The 20,369-nt window shown below is 38.2% G+C and overlaps 1 protein-coding gene across 1 annotated transcript in view; it reads left to right on the top strand.

The window, feature by feature from the left end:
- LOC127570275 (rho GTPase-activating protein 11A-like) overlaps nt 1-20,369 on the top strand; it is a 58,874-nt gene that overhangs the window by 34,873 nt on the left and 3,632 nt on the right. The window contains exons 6-12 of the mRNA XM_052015656.1: nt 3,699-3,845; nt 6,077-6,151; nt 11,387-11,483; nt 13,474-13,571; nt 14,288-14,417; nt 16,241-16,346; nt 18,898-19,045. Coding sequence (XP_051871616.1) covers nt 3,699-3,845; nt 6,077-6,151; nt 11,387-11,483; nt 13,474-13,571; nt 14,288-14,417; nt 16,241-16,346; nt 18,898-19,045 — 801 coding nt within the window. The remainder of the gene's footprint in view (nt 1-3,698; nt 3,846-6,076; nt 6,152-11,386; nt 11,484-13,473; nt 13,572-14,287; nt 14,418-16,240; nt 16,347-18,897; nt 19,046-20,369) is intronic.

Raw genomic sequence — 20,369 nt, 5'->3', positions numbered from 1 at the left:
CCACTAATGGTATTTCAAGTATTTTCTGTTTTGACTTCAAATATATTATTTTTCAAACTTTGTATGCGAATGCTCAGTACCTAAGCATTCACTAGTGGAAATGGAGGATTTGGCTAATTTAGTGGACCAGAATTTTGATCTGAAATATTGGCTTGCCATTTCTTTCTAGATAAATGGGAGAACTTTGGCCCTCACTGTCCACTCATTAAAACTAGGTTAATGTTAGAACACCTGCTGCTGCTGAAGGAACAGAAGCATGTCACAATATCTAGGATTAGTGATTTGATATTAAAAAGCATTTGGATGACTGATTGGGAAAATGGATGTAAATCTCAAACTTAGGAAGGCAATGGTAAATAGAGCTGCCTTTTTTTTTACATAAAATTGAATGCAGAATTCTACTAGCAGAGTGTACATGTGTGTGAAATAAATGGAAGTGGAGATAAATATTGGATTGGATAATTGGAGCAAAATCTATTGTGCTTTTGAGCAATATACAGTAAAATTCTGATAATCTGCTACCTGATTATTCAGAAATCCCAATGGTTTGCCATCAGGCTCACTGGTTGATGTTTCCTGCGCTCCCTCTCAGCATACCAGATTCAGTAATAAATTTAATATACTACTGTGTAACACCACTTTCTTTTTAAAGTTTAAAAAGTAAATTAGAAGTATATTGGGATATTAATAGGAATAACATCCAATCGTCCAGAAAATTTGCCAGTCCACCTCCACCAAAGTTCCAAATTTGCCAGATTATCAGACTCAGCTTCCAGCCTTGATGAGTATGCCACCACCATCACGGACTTTATCAGCAAGTGTGTGGAGGACTGTGTACCAAAGAAGACAATACGGGTGTTCCTAAACAGGAAACCATGGATGAACCGGGAGATCCACTCCCTACTGAAGGAGAGGACTGCTGCACACAAATCTGGTGATCCTGATCTGTGCAAGAAATCGAGGTATGATCTTCGGAAAGCTATCAGGGATGCCAAGAAGCAATACCAACTCAAAATAGAGTCCCTGACCAGCCGCCAGTTATGGCAGGGCTTACATGCCATAACAGGCTATGAGACGAAGTCGGGCTGCATAGTTAACAACAGCGCATCCCTTCCTGATGAACTTAATGCATTCTATGTGCGTTTTTAACAAAAGAGAAGTGGATTGTCACCCTCCACCCTGACAGCCACCAACGCAGCTGAACCTGTGATCACAGTGGAGGACGTAAGATCAGTCTTCTGGAGAGCGAACACGAGGAAAGCACCTGGCCCAGATGGTGTCCCAGGCCGCGTGCTCAGATCTCGTGCTGATCAGCTGGCAGAAGTATTTGTGGACATATTCAACCTCTCCCTTCTTCAATCTCGGGTTCCCTCCTGTTTTAAGACCACTATCATCCCGGTACCAAAGAAAAGCAAGGTGACATGCCTCAATGATTACCGACCAGTGGCTCTGACATCACCATGATGAAGTGCTTTGAGAGGTTGGTCATGGCACACATCAACTCCATCCTACCAGACAACCTGGACCCATTGCAATTCGCCTATCGGTGAAACAGGTCTACAGCGGATGCCATCTCCCTGGCCCTACACTCAGCTCTGAAGCATCTGGACAGTAAAGACACATACGTTAGACTATTGTTTATTGACTACAGCTCTGCCTTCAATACAATAATTCCAAGCAAGCTTGTCAGCAAACTCCGAGACCTAGGATTCAACACCTCCCTCTGTAACTGGATCCTTGACTTTCTAACAAACAGACCACAATCAGTGAGAATAGGCAGCAATACCTCCGGCACGATTATCCTCAACACTGGTGCCCCACAAGGCTGCATCCTCAGCCCTCTACTCTACTCCTTATACCCTCATGACTGTGTGGCCAGATTCTGCCCTAACTCCATCTACAAGTTTGCAGATGGTACCACCATTGTAGGCCGTATCTCAAACAGCAATGAGTCAGTGTACAGGAAGGAGATAGAGAGCTTAGTGGAATGGTGTCATGACAACAACCTTTTCCTCAATGTCAACAAAATAAAAAAGCTGGTCATTGACTTCAGGAAAGGGGGCGGTGTACATGCACCTGTCTACATCAATGGTGCTGAGGTCAAGAGGGTTGAGAGCTTCAAGTTAAGATAGGATAAGATATCTTTATTAGTCACATGTACATCGAAACACACCGTGAAATGCATCTTTTGCATAGGCTGTTCTGGGGACAGCCCGCAAGTGTCGCCATGCTTCTGGCGCCAACATAGCATGCCCACAACTTCCTAACCCGTACGTCTTTGGAAAGTGGGAGGAAACTGGAGCACCCGGAGGAAACCCACACAGACACGGGGAGAACGTACAAACTCCTTACAGACAGCGGTGGGAATTGAACCCGGGTCACTGGTGCTGTAAAGCGTTACACTAACCGCGACACTACCATGCCTGCCACTACACTATGTGCCTGCCACTGTAGTGAGAATACATTGTGTTCCTGGGAGTGAACATCACCAACAGCCTGTCCTGGTCGAATCACGTAGATGCCACGGCCAAGAATACTCACCAGCGCCTCTACTTCCTCAGGCGGCTAAAGAAATTTGGTTTGTCCCCTTTGACTCTCACCAACTTTTACCAATGCACCATAGAAAGCATCCTATCTGGATGTATCACGGCTTGGTACGGCAACTGCTCTGCCCAGGACCGCAAGAAGCTGCAGAGAGTTGTGGACACAGCCCAGTGCATCACAGACACCAGCCTCCCCTCCTTGGACTTTGTCTTTACCTCTCGTTGTCTTGGTGTAGCAGCCAGCATAATCAAAGACCCCACCTACCCAGGACATTCTCTCTTCTCTTCCATCGGGTAGAAGATACAGGAGCCTGAGGGCACATACCACCAGACTTAAGGATAGCTTCTACCCCACTGTGATAAGACTATTGAACGGTTCCCTTATACAATGAAATGGACTATGACCTCACGATCTACCTTGTTGTGACTTCGCACCTTATTGCACTGCACTTTCTCTGTAGCTGTGACACTTTACTCTGTACTGTTATTGTTTTTACCTGTACTACATCAATGCACTCTGTCCTAACTCAATGTAACTGCACTGTGTAATGAATTGACCTGTACGATTGGTTTGTAAGACAAGCTTTTCACTGCACCTCGGTACAAGTGACAATAATAAACCAATACCTTCACTGTAACTGAATTTGAATGAACTCTAAGCTGGTGTCAGAGTGGCCATAGTGTTGCTGAACTGTAGTGGTGATTAGGGTTTTGCAGGTTGATTCAAGAACAGAATGGTTGAAGGGAAGTAGCTGTTCTTGAACCTGGTGGTGGGACTTCAGGCTTCTGTACCTCCTGCCCAATGGTAGCTGTGAAAAGATGGTGGGGATCCTTGGATGTTGCCTTCTTGAGGCAGCACCTCCTGTAGATGCCACCGATGGTGGTGAAGGATGTGCCTGTGATGTATTGGGCAGAGTCCACTACTCTCTGCAGTTTCTTACGTTCTTCCACATTGTTATTGCCATACCAGACCATGATGCAACCAGTCAGGATACTTTCAACAGTACATGCTGGTTTAATTGGGTCTACACCTTGCACTTTTTTTTTGTCTTTTATATGCTAATGTGGGCAAATGATAATTTGCATAATGTGTTTTGATGTTGGATAATAATTTGATTGTCATAAAGTCAATACTAATCATTCCTATTCATTAAGGTTGTGTTCCAGAGTTCATCTTGGAAAAAATTCCAGCAATGTTTGGTGATGGTGTAGCGTCTACTACACCTTCGTTAGAAAACTTGGAAGACGGAGATGGTTCAAGAATGGAGGAGTGCAAAAGACGAAGGCGTCGGAGTGTTGGAGGTTAATAGAATTCTATTTCTATAATGAGTCTTTTTTTTCTAAATGTTTTTGTATTATTTTATAAATTATTTAAAATTAATATCTTTAATAACCTACAATATTTAATGAACTATTTTTGACACATTTAATTCTGTTAATAATAACCTGTTCCTCCATGTGCCATGCTGTTATAGCCCTTGATAATGAATTAGGCATTTAAAAAAGCATGAATTGAACAAGTGTTCCAAAATAATAAATAGAAAGTTAGGGCTGATAATTTTACTGCTTGGTAATAATTATGAAGCAATCTTTATCTAAATCATTTGTTTTTTTTTAACTTTTTCTGTTTTTGATCTTTAACTCTGAATCAGATGTGGCTTTTCCAACGTTCATCTTTCTTTCTGTCCATGATAAAAACCTAATTGAAAGATATAATGTAGTTTAAGCAAAGGATTCTTTCACATATTTTCCTGCTTAGACATTTGACAGGTCTCCAGTTGAAGAATCTGCAATGTTTTTGTGCAGTCATTAGCAGGTTAACCAACAAGCTTCTTTCCTTTGCTGCGAACCTCAAATACATGCCAATATTTGCTAACCACAAGCCATTAACAGTAATATGTTACTGCTTGGTTATTCAGATCTGTGGATTTTCCAAAAATGTTTGAAAGACTACCTTTTAAATATCTGAATTTTTAAATTTAATTTATGGTGTTGTTAAATGTATAATATTTTGGTGTTGAATGGGCAATACTCTCATGGCATTATAGAGATAACTGGAGCTTCTGTATATCTTTTGATGTATGGCTGGATATGTTGTTTGACTTTCTACAAAAGACCTTGAATCATGAGTTGGCCTTAACAAGTAGCTCTTGGCTAAAGCAATTCATGTGAATACCTTGCTTAATCAGTAGCGTTGGACAGGGGTGCCTAGAATATCAAAGGGCTGGCATATTGTTAGTTGTCTCCAGCAGATCCTTCCCTAAACTGAGAACAGATGTCTTTCATGTGGCCATTTTAAAAAAAGAGACGTGATGAAAAATGCCAGATGGTAATTCTTTGTTTGAGTACATAGGCTTTTTTAAAAAAATGAGTTCATTGGCATAATCTAAAAAGATACATATGCTCTTCCTTGAATCCATTTGATGGAATCTCTACTGGGTAAGGTATGCTGCATACTTTGCTAATGGTATTGTAAAAATAGTGACCATGCACTCGCACATTTTAGAGTGCATTAAATTGTCCAGAATTGCGCCCTGTGTATTTGGGTACTTACACCCTTAATATTCTGCTCATCCGTGGAGAGCTGAAATTCAGACTTGTCAATTGTCCAATGAACATTTTTTTATTTCTGAGCAGTAGTCATCATTAGAGTTTGGGTTCGGTAGCTTTCAAACTTTCATGGAAAATTGGAACCAGGTGCTTCCTCTGGCAAAATACTTGATGGCCAGTATGGACATCCTGGTCCAAAGGGCCTGATTCTGTGCAGCATGACTCCGTGATTCTGCATTCTTTGTCTGATATCTGATTTGGCAGATTTGCTATATTTTCCCATATTCCTATGAACCAGTCTACCCAATCATAGTAAGTGTAGAGCTAGGTGAAGTTGGTTGAGGAGGTACAAAAATTAGTAGACATCCTCCAGGGCATCCAAAATAAAATCTCTGGAGCGAAAAATATTTGATCAAAATTCATAAACCATTAAGTGCTAGGTTAGGAATTAAAACCCTGTTCAGTAAGCATAGACTGATATTCCCCCAAACTTTGTATACAATGTTTGCAGCCATCAAACAATAAACTCATTTGTCAGTCCAAATTTGAACCAAGATTTCCCAAGGCAAAAGCCCAGTGACCAACTTTGTTCCCACAATAGTTTGCACATCTGGCAAAGAAACCTTTAGTATAGTGTAAATTGGATAAGTATTGAATTTTGAATAAAAATATGAATATATTCTTAAAATGTTTAATCTTTTACTAAGGATTTTGAAATCTTGAATTAAAGTTCAGAAGTGCTGCTTAGGATATATTTCTCCTTAGATGTTCAAATTCTTTTAATTTCTACCATTTCAAAATACCTTGACTCTTTCTAAAGATATTGATCATGTTTTAAATATAAGGATAAGTACAAACTATTTTATTGATAACTGAATATTTGTGGTATGAACCAAGAAACTGCAAAATGATACGAAATTCATACCAGTAAAAAAAATGTGGATTTTAATTTAGTTTTTTTTTCTCTCTCTCTTGCATTTCAGATATTGTTAGTGGAGCACTAAGTAAACTTAAATCAAATAGAACACCTTCTGCTACTCCTCACCCTGATGCATCTGGTAGGTTGAATAAGAACTATAATTGTGACCTATTTGTACAAAATCTAAGGCAGATATATATATAAAATAATTAGTTGTTTGTATTTCCAGGTCAAGCAAACTATTCAAGAGTAGTAATTTTACATTCTAACCAGCATTGGTATTCCAGAAGTCTGTTCAATCTATCCCTTAATGTGTGTTCCATCTCCTCTCCAAGCCATATCCACTGAAATACTGAATGGATAATAATTAAACATTATTTTAAATGGTTGCTGGATTTACTTCTAATGCTATCAAAGTAGCAATGATGTGAAATTCAAATGGGGTTAAAATATACTGAGGTATTTTTGGAAGAAGAACTGGGAGATAGCATGATTATGTTTTTAATAATTTAACAGCTGTACAAATGTATTTTTCATTCAAGAAAATAGTTTTGCTTTTCCCCAGTGCTACTCTAAGATTTAAGAAGCAGACCCATTACTTTCGGGTAGCTAGGTCAATCAGCCTTACTGGTGGTGCCTACGTAGTAAATAAACTTTAAGCTGTATGAAGAACTCTTGGATTTCTTTTTCATAGGCATAGCAACTATCCATTCAGCTGCCTCCACTGCTTTCCCCTTCCACTTCAACCTCAAAAGTGCCCGTTCCCCCCCCCCCTCCCCACTATTTCCATAGTGCCTTGGCCAAGCATCCAAGAGATCACTTCTGATCTTCTTGACCATGTTCCTAGTAAACATAACTACTGTTCTTCCCTGGTCCCATCACATGCAGGCTGGTGATGGCTCTTACTGGGACTGGAGGACTTGAGTTACAAGGAGAGACTGTATGGGCTGGGACTTTTTTTTTCCCTGGAGCATAGGAGGCTGAAGAGTGACCTTGGGTATATAAATTGATGAGGGGCATAGATAAAGTGGATGGTCACAGTCTTTTTCCCAGGGTAGGGGAGTCTAAGACTAGAGGACATAAATTTAAGGTGAGGGATTTAAAAGGGCTGAGGGGAAACGTTTTCACGTGGAGGATGGTGGGTATATAGAACGAGCTGCTGGAGGAAGTTATTGAGGAAGGTACAATTACAATGTTTAAAAGACATTTGGATGGGTACATGGATACAAAAGGCCAAGAGGGATAGGCCAAGTGCAGTCAAGTGGGACTGGCTCAGATAGAAGTCTTAGTCAGCATGGACGATTTGGGCCAAAGGGCCTGTTTCCATGCTGTATAATGCTGTCTTAAGGTACCGGTACTCCTCCATTCAAGATCACCATCATCACATCAAACTCAAATCCGTCACCCCTTTGACTACACAAACGACTACACTCTGGAGTCACTCTCATCTCAAAACTTCAGACCTGTTGTCTGCTTTAATAACTGTCCAGTTTTCCCACTGTTACATTTTTGGCAGATCTACAACTGAATTTTTGTATTTGCCACAGCAACAAAACATCCCAATCTGATGGCATACTCTTGTGCGAGCACAGCTGTGATATTTTATGTCCATGTTTACTACATAGTTTATAGCAATCATTCTGTTATTCAGTAGGGCTACCCTCACTTGTACCTTCTTACAAAGCTAAAAGCTAAATTATCTCCAGCAACAACTTTTCATTTCCCTGCAATATAACCTTTGAAATTTATTGTGAATCTGTCTTTCATTTTCTATTACTTCGCTGGCTTCATAGGATGGATCCAAAAAGTAGCTCTATCCAAATCGTGTGCATTAATTGGATGAACACCTAGCATAGACAGAGTGGTTGTAATGGCAGGTTTAAAATTTGTAAGTTAAGTTGCTTCAGTTTTTTTTATCTGTTCAAGACTGTCTTTAGCAACAAAACCTAGAGGCATAATGAACTGTGTGAATAATATATAAAGGAGCTATAGCAAAAAGCAAAGTGCTGGAGGAACTCAGCAGGTCAAACAGCATCTGTGGAGCAGAGTCAATCTTTTGGGTCAAAACCCTGCATCAGGACTGAGAGTATAGTGGGGAGAGAGCCAGTATAAATAGATGAGGGGGGAGGAGTGAGACAAGAGCTGGCAAGTGATGGGTAGATCCAGGTTATGAGGGGGCTGATGGTCTGATGGAGCTATTTAGGGGAAGAAGAGGGTGGAGGTCGAGTCAGAGGCTGGAAGGTGATGTGGGGACAGCAAAGGACTGCAGATTCTGGAATCTGCTAAGCAGGGAAGATGATAAATGGAACCAGATAAGGAAGGGATGAAGGTAAGATAGAACCAGTGGTGGAGGGGATAGCAGGTCCAGTGGGTTAACTGTGGGGGTGATAGGCAGATGGAACCAGGTGGGGGAGGGAAAATAAACTGGGTAATGGGGGGTGGGGGTTGGAAAAATGGCAGGGCTGAGAGAACCTGGGTCGATTAGGAGAGAAATGAACACAGATGGTGAGGATTACTTGAAATTGGAAAATTCAGTGTTCATGCCATTGGGTTGTGGGCTATCCAGGTGGAATACGAAGTACTGTTCTTCTGGTCGCTATATCTCCTTTAAAGTAGATATAGATAGGCTCCAGAATAGGCAGATAAGTGGCAGATTTAATACTGAGATGTCAGTGTTACAGTTACATAGAAAGAATAAGAAGCAGCAATATAAACTTCTAAAAGGGATACAAAAACAAAGAGATCTGCAGGTAGGTGTGCACATTTTGTTGGAAGTCACAGAGCAGGTTGGAAAATTTGATTTAAAAAGCATATGGGATCCTGGACTTTAGATGCCTAGAGTGCAAGAGTAAGGAAGCTATGATGAACCTTTGCTGGGCACCACACTTGAGGAAAAATGTGAAGGCTTTGGAGAATGTGCAGAAGGCCCTTACTGAAATGATCCCAGGGATGAGGGACTCTTAGTTATGTGGATGGATTAGAAAAACTGTTCTTGAAGTAAGAGAGATTGTGAGGGAATCTGATGGAGGTATTTAAAATCATGATATATATGGAAAAGATGGAGAGCAACTGTTCCAATGGCAGAGGGGCAGGAAACGGAGGACACTGTATGAGATTGATTGGTAAAAGAACCAAAACTAACATGAGAAATAACCTCTTTTACACAGCAGGTGAATAAAGTTTGGAACACGTTGCCAGGGTAGTGGAGGCAGATTCAATTTTAGCATCCCAAAGGGAGTCGATAAAGAGCTATCAGGAGAGGATGAGGGGAATGAGACCAGCTGGATAGCTCTTATGTAGAACAAGTCAGACTCAACAGTTCGGTAACCTCCTTCCATGCTACAGACATTCTGTGATTCTGAAAATATGTCCTAGAAACAACCAGCAAAGGAGTCGTACTATACTTAGACGATGAGTAATAAGCCAGATTTAATTAACGGCCTGACTATGCATCAATATTTATTTTAGCAGTCATTGTATGGTTGAGTTCAATGAAATGTTTGATGGTTTTTAGGCTTGGATTTAGATCCAGATTTGGGTACAGCTGACTTCAACATGATGAGACAAATTGTCCAACTAGATAAAAACTGGATGGGTGAAACAGTAGAAAATCAGTGCATATGTTCAAATATAATGTGAGCCAGTTTAGATCCCAATTAAATAAAAACTCTACTTCCCAAAAAGACAGCCATGGATGACTATAGAGGTAAGGGACAACCAGAACAATATGGACCCCTTAAAAATAGTCAAACAGTGACGATGTTAATGAAAATAAGGCAATAGTGAATCTATTGAATTATTATGTTGTGTGAAGTTTGGCAATGAAATGGAGATTAGTGATTTTGTTAGTAGAATCATTGAAAGGATACAATTACAAATAGGTATTAATTGATTGCCTGACCTGGCTGAATTGTTCCAATATTTTCTATTTTTATTTTGTAAATTTATTGAGTGGGCAAAAATGTGACTGATGAATTTCAATTCAGACAAATATGGAGTCGTCTACATGGCATAAAGGATAGAATGGTGTATTTCCTAAATCTGGTAATGTCCAAAGTGACCTGAGAGACCATGTATAATGTCTATGATAATAATATAAAATTGGTTTGGGTTGAAATCTTCAATAGCAGGGCAAAGAAGACATGAGTGGGAGTAGTCTAGAGGCCCCCAAATCTTACCTCGATTGAGCGGAGCATAAATGGTGAAATACCTGGAGTATGTTTGAAGAGAACTGCAATTGTCATGGGAGATTTTAATCTACATAATGATTGGAAGGACCAAACTGGCAAGTATATAAGAGAAGAATTTGTGGAGTGCATCAGGCATTATTCCTTAGAACAGTATGTATGGAATCTACCCAGGAACAGACTATTTTAGATCTGATCATGAGTATGAGGAAGGATTAATCAGGGATCTTATGATTAAAGATCCCTTAGGAGGTAGTGAGCACAATATGATTGGATTCCAGATGCAGTTTGTGGGTGAGCACCACAGGACCAAATCCATTGTCTTCAACTTAGATAAGAGCAGTTATAATGGTATGAAGATGGCATTGTCTAAAGTGGACTAGAAAGCCAAGAGACAGACAGCAGATGAACAGTGGCAGACAGTATGGAAGTATGGTGGTTTCCAATGATTGTAAATGTATTGTTTATATTGATTTGATGGTTCTTTAACCACTCAATTATTCAATAAACCTGTATTATGATTTATAGATTAGAGTTAAGACAGCAACATTGTGTACAGCAACCATCAAATCCCAAGTCTCTTTAAAATCACATGTTGAGCAGTTAAAGGTATCCTTGGGTGCTTCAAGAGTATGAGTCGCTGGTGGGAAGGGTTGGTCTTACTGAAGTGAAATAAAATATTCAGAGTGAAAACCCAAAAGCATTATAAATGGTGTATCAAAATGATAAGGAAAGTTTGGAGGAGTACGTTTTTATACTCAATGCACTCTTTTCCTCCCATCTCTAAACCTTTTTATTTTTTATATTGATGTTTATATGTACCTGAATGTACCTCACATAACTAATGAAATCAATGAGGTGTCCAAGAATTGTACCACTGGAGCACACAAAAAAACAAAGTTGCAAATCATATTATATGAAGCATCCAGATGACATATTGTCCCATATCTGAGGGAACATTAACTTGGCCAGTCTTCATTTAAAATGAGATCTGCCCAATATTTTCAGGAACTTTTTTCATTGTAATATAATATGGTACTTCAAATAAATGTATGGAACAACATCTTGCCTTTGTATCATGTATCATCTGATAAAATACAACACCAGAGCTTTAAACTTCAATATTTTGAAAAGTTGGTGTTTTTAAATATCAAATAAACAGTAATTTTTTTTATAAACTTGATTAGAAACCTCTTCAGGAACTCCAGTAATTAAAACTCCAACATGGAAACGGAAACTACTGGTAGATTCTTCACAAAGCCTTGGATTTTCAAACAAAAAAAGGTACATTTTTCCCTATAATATGCTGTTGAATTGAGGAGGGAGGGATTCCAAATCAAGGTGTTTTCATACTGAAAGAAATATGATTTGGAAACTGATAAAAAATAGTGAGAGCTGTAGGAATGGATGCTTTTTGTAATTTAGAACTACGGATCTGTACTTCAGGTATCTTTCAAAAATTTCAAAATTAATCTAAAATCAGATATTTAAGATTTAAATGCTGAAAGTGTGGCAGCTGTCAAAGATTGGTGTCATCCTTGTGACTTCAGATCAAATCTGAATTCTAATTTGGTTTAGTGTTTAAGAGGCTGTGCTCAGAAAACAAAACATAGCTCCTGCTGAATGTCTATTTCAACTCCAGTGCAAACTAATTAAATCATGGATCTCAAATATTACTAAGTATTACCAGATTTTGCTGAGATATGTGCACATTACAACTGTACGTAAGATAATTGGCATCATTTGGTGCATTTTGAATGTAAAAGGGCAAAAGAAAATGTTACAGATTAGATTTAGGATAAATTATTTCTTATTTTCCACGGAGGTCTGGATAAGGATTTCTGTTGACTGCAGAGGTTAACATAGGAAAATATTATATTTAATGATGCAACAAGTTGGCACACACAAAGGTAATATAGGGTTAAACAGAATGGAAAAGGGCAATTTGGCCCACCACTTCCAGGCCAACCAGTCGGCATTTATCACGTTAATCCCATCTTCCAGCACATGTCCTGTAGCCTTCTATGCCTAGGTGATTTAAGTGCTTTCAAGACGCTTCTTAAATGTTGTCAGTGACTCTGCTTCCACCACCCTCTCCAGCAGTGCATTCTAGGTACTCAGCACTCTGAGCAAAAAGGTCCCCCTCAGATCTCTTCCATCTCTCTTACCCCTTATCCTAATTCTACGTCCTCTAGTTTTATTTACCTCTGATAAGGGGAAACGTTTCCTGCAGTCTACCTGATCTACACCCCTCAATTTTATATATCTCAACCATGTTCCCTCTTAACCTCTTCTGTCCAGGGAAAACAGACCTAGCCTCTCCAGTCTCTCCTCATAATTGCCACAGTACATCACAAGCAACATCCTGGTGAATCTCTTCAGCACCCTCACCAGTGCTATAACACTTTTTTCTATGGTGTGGTGCCTTAGGATTTTGACAAGTGATTAGTAATGTAAAATATGCTGCTTTTTCTTCAAACTTTATTTTTATGCTTTGGAACGGAGTTCTATAGAATGTGTCAAGTAGTTCATTTTAAATCTGTTTTGTTTAGTATGCATTTATTTAGAATTATCGTATTGTTTGATTATAAACAGTATTCACGCTTTGCTTTCTGAAAAGGGGTTATCAGACATTAACATTCATGGAATGCTCTCTTTGGCAAATTTTATTGGATAAATCAATTGTCTTCAGGTTGTTTTGCCTGTGTATCAATATCAGTCCAAAAATAATCATCAGTAAATTTGAAATTGGTTTGGAGATCTGAAATTGTGAGTCAAAATTTTATCACTTTTTAAATGTTTATAAACCGTACCCTGATTTTTGAATCTCATGCACGTTAATTTTAATAGAAAAATTTTTGAGTGTAATACTTAGGCTCTGGTTTGATCTTTCCAAGATCTTGTGAAATTGGTCAGATAAAATTGTATCTTCCATCATGAAAGCAGCCCTGCATCCTGTTGAATTATATGAATTAAAGGAGACTGCCATTTTCCACCATGTTGATAACCTTGCGGTAGTACTCTACCCATCTGACTCTTGTCCCACCCCATCCCACACAAATAAAATTAGGAATTCTTCAACTTTCTGAGTCAGAGCTTAAGGCCAACATACTTCATATCTCTAAGAATATAGAAACTAATTTTGCAATTAGCATACCCATCTCAATGACAATTTTGTTTGTTTATTGTCAGTGTTTCAATATTTTATTTTGATTTATGAAGCTGAAGAGACATTTTTAAAATTCATGAAGTGAAAATTACTTCCTCTTCACAGGCGATCACTCAGACACAATATAGCTTTGGAACTATTACCCAGTGGCTTTCTTAGCCAGAATTGTACACCATCGTCGGTTGGGATCAGGAAAAATGATGGTATGAATGGAGTTTGCAAGTCTACTTCTAAAATAATTGTACATTTAGTGCCTTGCATTTTATTAAAATAAAATGTTGTAGAGAGTATAATATAAATTATAATGTTATTTCAAAGGATTAGTAGGAAATATTGTCATCCTTTGCTTCTGTCCTGTTGTCCAGCCAATTTCCATTTCTCTACCAATGGTCTTCCCCAGACTCTGTGGTTCCCTCCTTAAACCATGCCAGAGGCCCTACTTAATTCCTACTACTTTGACCAAGCTTTTGTCCCATTATTTCCTTGTATGGTTTGTTGTCAAATTTTGTTGGTAATATTTTTGCCGTGTCTCTTAATTTGTTAAAGGCTGGGTATCCTGAGAAAAGTGACATGCTCCCTAACATTCAGTGTCTTTCCACCCATCTACAGGGTAGATGTCAGTGTAATGGAATACTCTTCATTTGCTGAGATGACAGCAAGTCCAATGATATTCAAAGCTTCACACCATTTTGAGGACAAACCGCCCACTAGATTGGCAAGCTCATTCACCTCACACACTCAATCTGTCCATCAACCTGATCTGCTTTTGTTATAGGCATTTAATGTCTTCTTTCATTTTGTGATGATCAAATATTTTTGTAATGAACTCAATAACACTTCACAGAGATTAGTTAGAATAAATCTACGATGACATACTTTTGCTTAGTTTGTGACGAGACACAATGTGTTTTTGTTGAAGGTAGCCCACAAGTGTCGCTGGAATCATTGCAAGGTCCTCTGTTGCTATCTACTGGAAGTGCTACAGTTCAGTCAACTGCATCAACTCAGCAGCGAAAAAGTAAAAGACTAGAAAACAAAAGAGTGGAAAGGTATTTGTCAAGTACTTGAAACAGTCTCATTTACTTAATATTCCTGAGGTTTAGTAAATTTATTCATAGGTTTGTTTTGTATGTATTTGATGATGTGACCTAAAATGCAAAGGGGTAGAGTATAAAAGTGGGGAAGCCTTGCTTTAATTGTACAGACATTGGCAAGGCACCTAAAACATTGTGTGGTTTTGGTTTCCTTATTGAAGCAGGGAATACACATGGAGACAGTTCAGAAAAAAAATTGTAAATTTGTTGGAATAAAGGTGTTCACTAATGAGGAAAGGGTGCGCATGCTGGGTCAATACCTTTTGGAGTTGGAGAAAAAGATTTTATTGCCAGGTCTGGCAAGGCTTCCTGAAAGTAAATGCTGAGAGAATATTTTTCCTCATGGGGTAATTCAGAACCAAGATGCACGGTTTCAGCAGAAGGGGCTATTAATTTAAGAAGAAAGGAGGTTGAATTTCTTCCCCGAGGATAATGAGTCTTTAGAATTCTGTAACCTAGAGAGCTATGGAGCTGAATCAGACAACTCTTGCTCCTACCTCTAATGAGGAGTGAATAATCACCAATTTAATTTTTATATCGAGAAGCTGGTGCTTTCATCTGCTCAGGAGCACAGATCCACGCATAGCAAGAAGTAAACAATAAGATTACAAAGCAAAACAATATAGCAAAAAAAATCATTACTATTCTTTTAAAAATGTTTTCACAAGTCAATAGATAAACATACTTTGTTTCATATTTATTGTTGCTTTAAAAAAATGTATGGGAGAAGTTTCGTAAAGTTGTATTTCCCAAGTCAGATAATTTGTAACACGAGGCGCCCCTGTATTTTCTTTATCTCCACCCACTTTCTGTGAATACTCTATACTCGTGTATCCTTTTGTAATGCTACTCTTGTTTTGCTGTCCTATTAGTGGTAAAGTTTTCAAATTACCTATAAATTACCGAATGGAATCACCTCTAAATCTCATCTCTATTTTTCTCCAGGGCCCCATCTATGGCTAAGCTTCACTGCTCCTATTCTCTCTTTCTGGCCAGTTTTGTGGCTGTTTTCTTTGTGCCAGTTTGTTATATACCTTGAGACATTTTTAAGACTCAAAAGGCAAGGTGTTGTGCCTTTGTTAATAGACCCCTAGTTTAAGGACAAATTATAGTTTAATCTTATGCTTTTTGAAAATGGCTGTGGATGCCTTTTCCCTTTTCATTAAAGAATTCAAAATTGCATGAAATCTAATAATTATTATAACTAATGAATACTGGCACAATTTGTCTTGGTGCTGCTATTCTTGAGTCCTCGAAAAATAATCTCCAGTACAGTTGAAACATTTTGACATGGCAATGATTTATTTTTTATTGTACTATGTTTATTAGGATCTGTTAATATGTTGCATGTGGGCACCTTAAAGGATATTGCTTTGCCTTAATGGATGCCTTCAAATATTACCTTACCCCAATGAGGTTTCTAGCGGGTGCACAGATGTTGTAGCTATACCAACCAAGAAGTTTCCAAAATTGTTTGCTCACTTTAAAAATTAGCAATGGGCACTTCATCGGTTTCAAGCGGATAAATCATGCCGCATTTCTGGTTCTAATAACTGACCCTGCTGGAACTGTGAATAGTGTGCCAAAGACTGCCTTTGCTCTGATGCATATCCTAAGCCAGGTTCTGACCCAGAAATATGGTATGCAACTTTGAGAGAAGGAAAATTTGGCAAGGAGAGGGAGACAAATGCTCTTGTCATTTTAAAAATAACAATTATTTCCAGAGTCATCCAAGTTCTGTGAACACTTGAAATATTTAGAAATTATTTGTCTTCCAGGTTGGAATCTGGAAAAGTTAGTTGCTTTTCTCCTAAACTTAATCGCAAAGAAATAGTCCGCAAGTCCTTGCGTTTGAGATTTAGCCTTGGAAAAAGCAAAGACGCAGTAAGTTGACATTTGCAATAATGGTTTAAAATTTGAAATGTATTTGTATTTAAATATTCTTCTTCACTTGGAAGTGACAATTGGTAACACACCCAAACTTGACATTGCTGCACTTTGAATTTTTGATGTCTGCCATTTTCCACAATTTTTCAGATCTTTTTACTGCGTTGTCAATATGTAGCTTAGGTGCTCTTTTTGCTATTTTTTTTTCTCCAGTACTTTAGAACTGCATTTGGTATCCATTGTATTTAGTTCAAAAATAAAAAAAATATTGGAAGTACTCGACAGCTCAAGCAGCATCCGTGGGGAGAGAAAAGGATTTTGGATCAAAGTTGATGTGGAAATAATTATGAAAAAATATCAGTTAGAGGCAGAAGAAAAAATGTAAAACAAATTGAAACAAGAATATGGCCACATCTGGGGGGGTGTTAACCTAAAATTATTAAATTCACTGTTGTGTCTTGAGGGTTACAATATGTCCAGACATGAGATGAGATGCTGTTCCTCAAGCTTATTGTTGGAGCAAGGTAGAGGCCAACAGATGGTGGGAAGAGGATGGAGAATTGCAGTGACAGGGACAGCCAAGGGTCTCTCTAGTGGACTGATTGGGGATGTTCTGCAAAATGGTCTCTGATCTATATTTGATTTCTCCAACGTAGAGGAGATGACATTGTGAGCACTGAATGCCATACACTAAATTTGAAGTTCAAGGGAAGACGTTGTATCTCACGTGATTGCACGGGACCCTGCTGTGAGAAGGGGAGGAGTAGGTAGAGATATAATACTGACAATTTCAGTCTGCATCCTATCACAGACATTCCCTCTTGTTCTCTGCATCCTTCCCCCCCCCTCCCCCACAGCAACTTAAAACATGCTTGTTTTCTCACTTTTCTAATTCTGATGAAAGGTCTTCAACTTGAAATGTCCACTCTGTGCTGAGTGCTTCTAGCATTTTCTAATTTTGCTTTGAATTTCCAGAATCTGCAGTTTTTCACTCCCTTCTAAACTTTGTCTGCATTTCATTGAGATGTATTGGTTAAACCTCTTGGAATTATTGAATCACCAAGTAGGCATTAAATTCAAAAGCAGCACATTCCAGGGCAACCCAATTTAATCAACTCCTTCATGTCTTCCTCCTTACTCCTACTTTGTTCTTCCTTCCATCTGGTTATTGAGCTTTTCATTTTTTTTTTAGGTATATGGAATTTTTACTAGTCCAGTGGCTGAATGATATGGGAAGTAACTGGTGTGGTCCAGCAGGTTAAAAATTAATACCTTGAGAAGGAAGTATTACATAGATCCCACTTAATATCTTTTGTAGATGGTAGACACCACAATATGCATTATGATGCATGTTTCTAATAATAGCTTAGATTACTGTTATTATTTTAAGGCTTTATTAAAAATTGCTTTGGTGAAAGTTGTGGGTTAAATATTGAGCCTCATTAGATCCAATTATAAATGCCATTTTCACTAATCATTGAAGAGTAGAAATAAGTCAGTCAAATTGCAAAAAGTGCTTCTCTGCAGTTTTATAGCATTGTCTAGCAATTGGTTTATTTTGCTTGATTATAGCAGCAAAATGGAACAGCTTGTAGTTTTTTTTTATTTTATTTTCCTTGCTAATCACCCCTCCTTCCATGTTAGACAATTCTTCACACAAACTTGTGTTTCTCTTGCCTACAAATGCTCTGTTTTGGTGTGCTGTTTTGAGGTCCATGTTTCTGACTTTAAAACTGATTGCTTAATGGACATTTTTGGGACTTTTAATCCAGTTTCACACTAACTTAGCTATTCAAACATGATTATAAAAGCAAAGATTATCACGTATGTGCAGTAGGTATTTGTTATCATACATTATTGTGTATGGCTGAGATTTATATGTATTGAACCTAAAGAATAATAGATATCAGAATTTAATTCATTGTTTATTGATATTGTTTCTTTCATGAAGCTGCAAAGGTGTTCTTTTTGCCCTACCTTTACTGTCTGCACAGTAAGATAACCTGCTATATCATTTACAACAAAAGTTCAACTAACACATGAAGTAATTTAAACTCAGAAAATAAGAATTTTAAGATGAGCTACTTGATTAGTTGAAGATTCTCTCAGCTGTTGGAAACAACTGGAGGTTTTGAGGCATCATACATCTCCAGATCGTTAACTTAAGATAAAAACAATTTGATTTTTTTATGTCATTTAAAACTTGGTGAAATTGAAGTCTGTGAAAATAGGCATATTTCTGGATTATATTCCCTCACAAAAAATTGCTCTATAATCTAAGAATTGAAATACAAGTTTATATGATGAGCTGGCAACAATTACCTCTGAAATCCACTTCTGGGTTTAAATGTACATGCTGGCCATCAAAAGCTAATATCCAAATTACTCCATAACATTAAGACCTATTGTGAAATCTGAACATCTGGGCCAAAATGTTCTGGTATTGTACGTTAATGTAAATTACAAATCTGTTTTATTGGTGTGCAAGGTAGTTTTAACCTATGTCTCAAATCAAGTTTTCCTTTCACATTTTTGTGCTTCTGTGCAGAATACCTTCTCCTCTGGAGTCCCAGCACCTAATGGTTCAGAAAACATTGGCTGGCGACTTGCAAATCAAAATGACAGTTACAGCCACAACTGGTTCTCAGCAGAAGATCTCCCATTTACCTTGGGTGGAAGGGACAAAGATGCGAAGGGTAAATATTAATAAAGTTCAGCATTTTCAGTAAGGAACTTCTATCCATACAACACAGGTTTTAAGAATATCATGTTCAGAGTACATAAATGAGAATATCATAGTATTGCAGAGAGCTGGTTCTACATGTTGCCACTATTATACAAAGCCCCAGAATTGCATTTTTGTAGTCTTATTTATCCTAAATTGAAATTTTGTTGCTTTTTGCCAAAAGAACTGCAAGAGCTTCAGCCTTTATTTTCCCATTGCTTCATTTTATGGTAATTGAAGAATAATGGAAAAGTAGGGATTGATGCTGAAAGCACTGCCTAATAAGAGTTGGACCGATAAATGTTAAGGAATGGATATTCTTTATCTTTTGAACCAATTCGTATTTCAGCCTAAAACGGAATAATCCTAGGTTAAAAAGATTTGGGAAGTTTCAGCCCAGTTCCCAGTAAGTTGTGTTCAAAATACAAAGTTGTACAACTTTTTTTTACTTTTGTACTCAGTTGCAAATTTGATTAAAAACTCAATTGGGAGCAAATAGGGGGAACCTCACTCCATATATAACCTGAAAGTACTTGATGATGGCCTGTTTTTTCTTTGATAGCAGCATTATGTGGGTTGCTATTTACCAAAACCATGATGTTCTTTTCTGGTGTAAACAAATTAACCAAACTGAGAAGGCAAAGAAATCTAGCAAGGAATTACTGCTTTTCAGTTTTGGAACTGAGGTGAAATCTCCTAAGAAGTGAGGGTTCCCTGCACATCATGTAATAATTCTTAGAAGTTTTAAATAAGGTACCAGTTCAATGTAGGGTGGGCCTTTGATGTCTGGACCAGAGATGGCCTTCAGGGTGCTGATGAACTGTGCATGGCATGGCTTTAAGTGAGTTGCTGTGCCTCCTGCACTCTTTCGCCCCACCATCAGTTCCTTGGGTAAGGAATTTCCTGCTGGACCTCCACTTCAGATACCTGTAAAATTATCAGCAAATACTACCATGTTGCAATTCATCTCCAATAAGCTTTCCAATGGATTGGAGCTAACCTAATAGGACAAATGAGAAACTGTTCCCTTAAGGTGCCTACACTCCAGACCTTGGTAGTAAAGGTGCATTATGCAGACAAGACTCAAACCTTGCACAAAGCTCGTGGCCCTCTGGGCAACAATGATCCCTGCCCTTGTATACGAGTGTAAGACTTGGACTACATAAAGCGGAAAAGATATTGCCAACCTTTTTCCACAAAAATAATCAAACTCGATACCACACTCTTGAAATAGACACATTGTCCCAGCAACATATTCCCAGGCAGATGGAGAAAACAATTCAAGGGAGTCTCTC

Source organism: Pristis pectinata, chromosome 1, assembly GCF_009764475.1.
Source record: "Pristis pectinata isolate sPriPec2 chromosome 1, sPriPec2.1.pri, whole genome shotgun sequence".
NCBI classification, from domain to species: domain Eukaryota; kingdom Metazoa; phylum Chordata; class Chondrichthyes; order Rhinopristiformes; family Pristidae; genus Pristis; species Pristis pectinata.
This window is presented reverse-complemented; position numbering and strand designations above follow the sequence as displayed.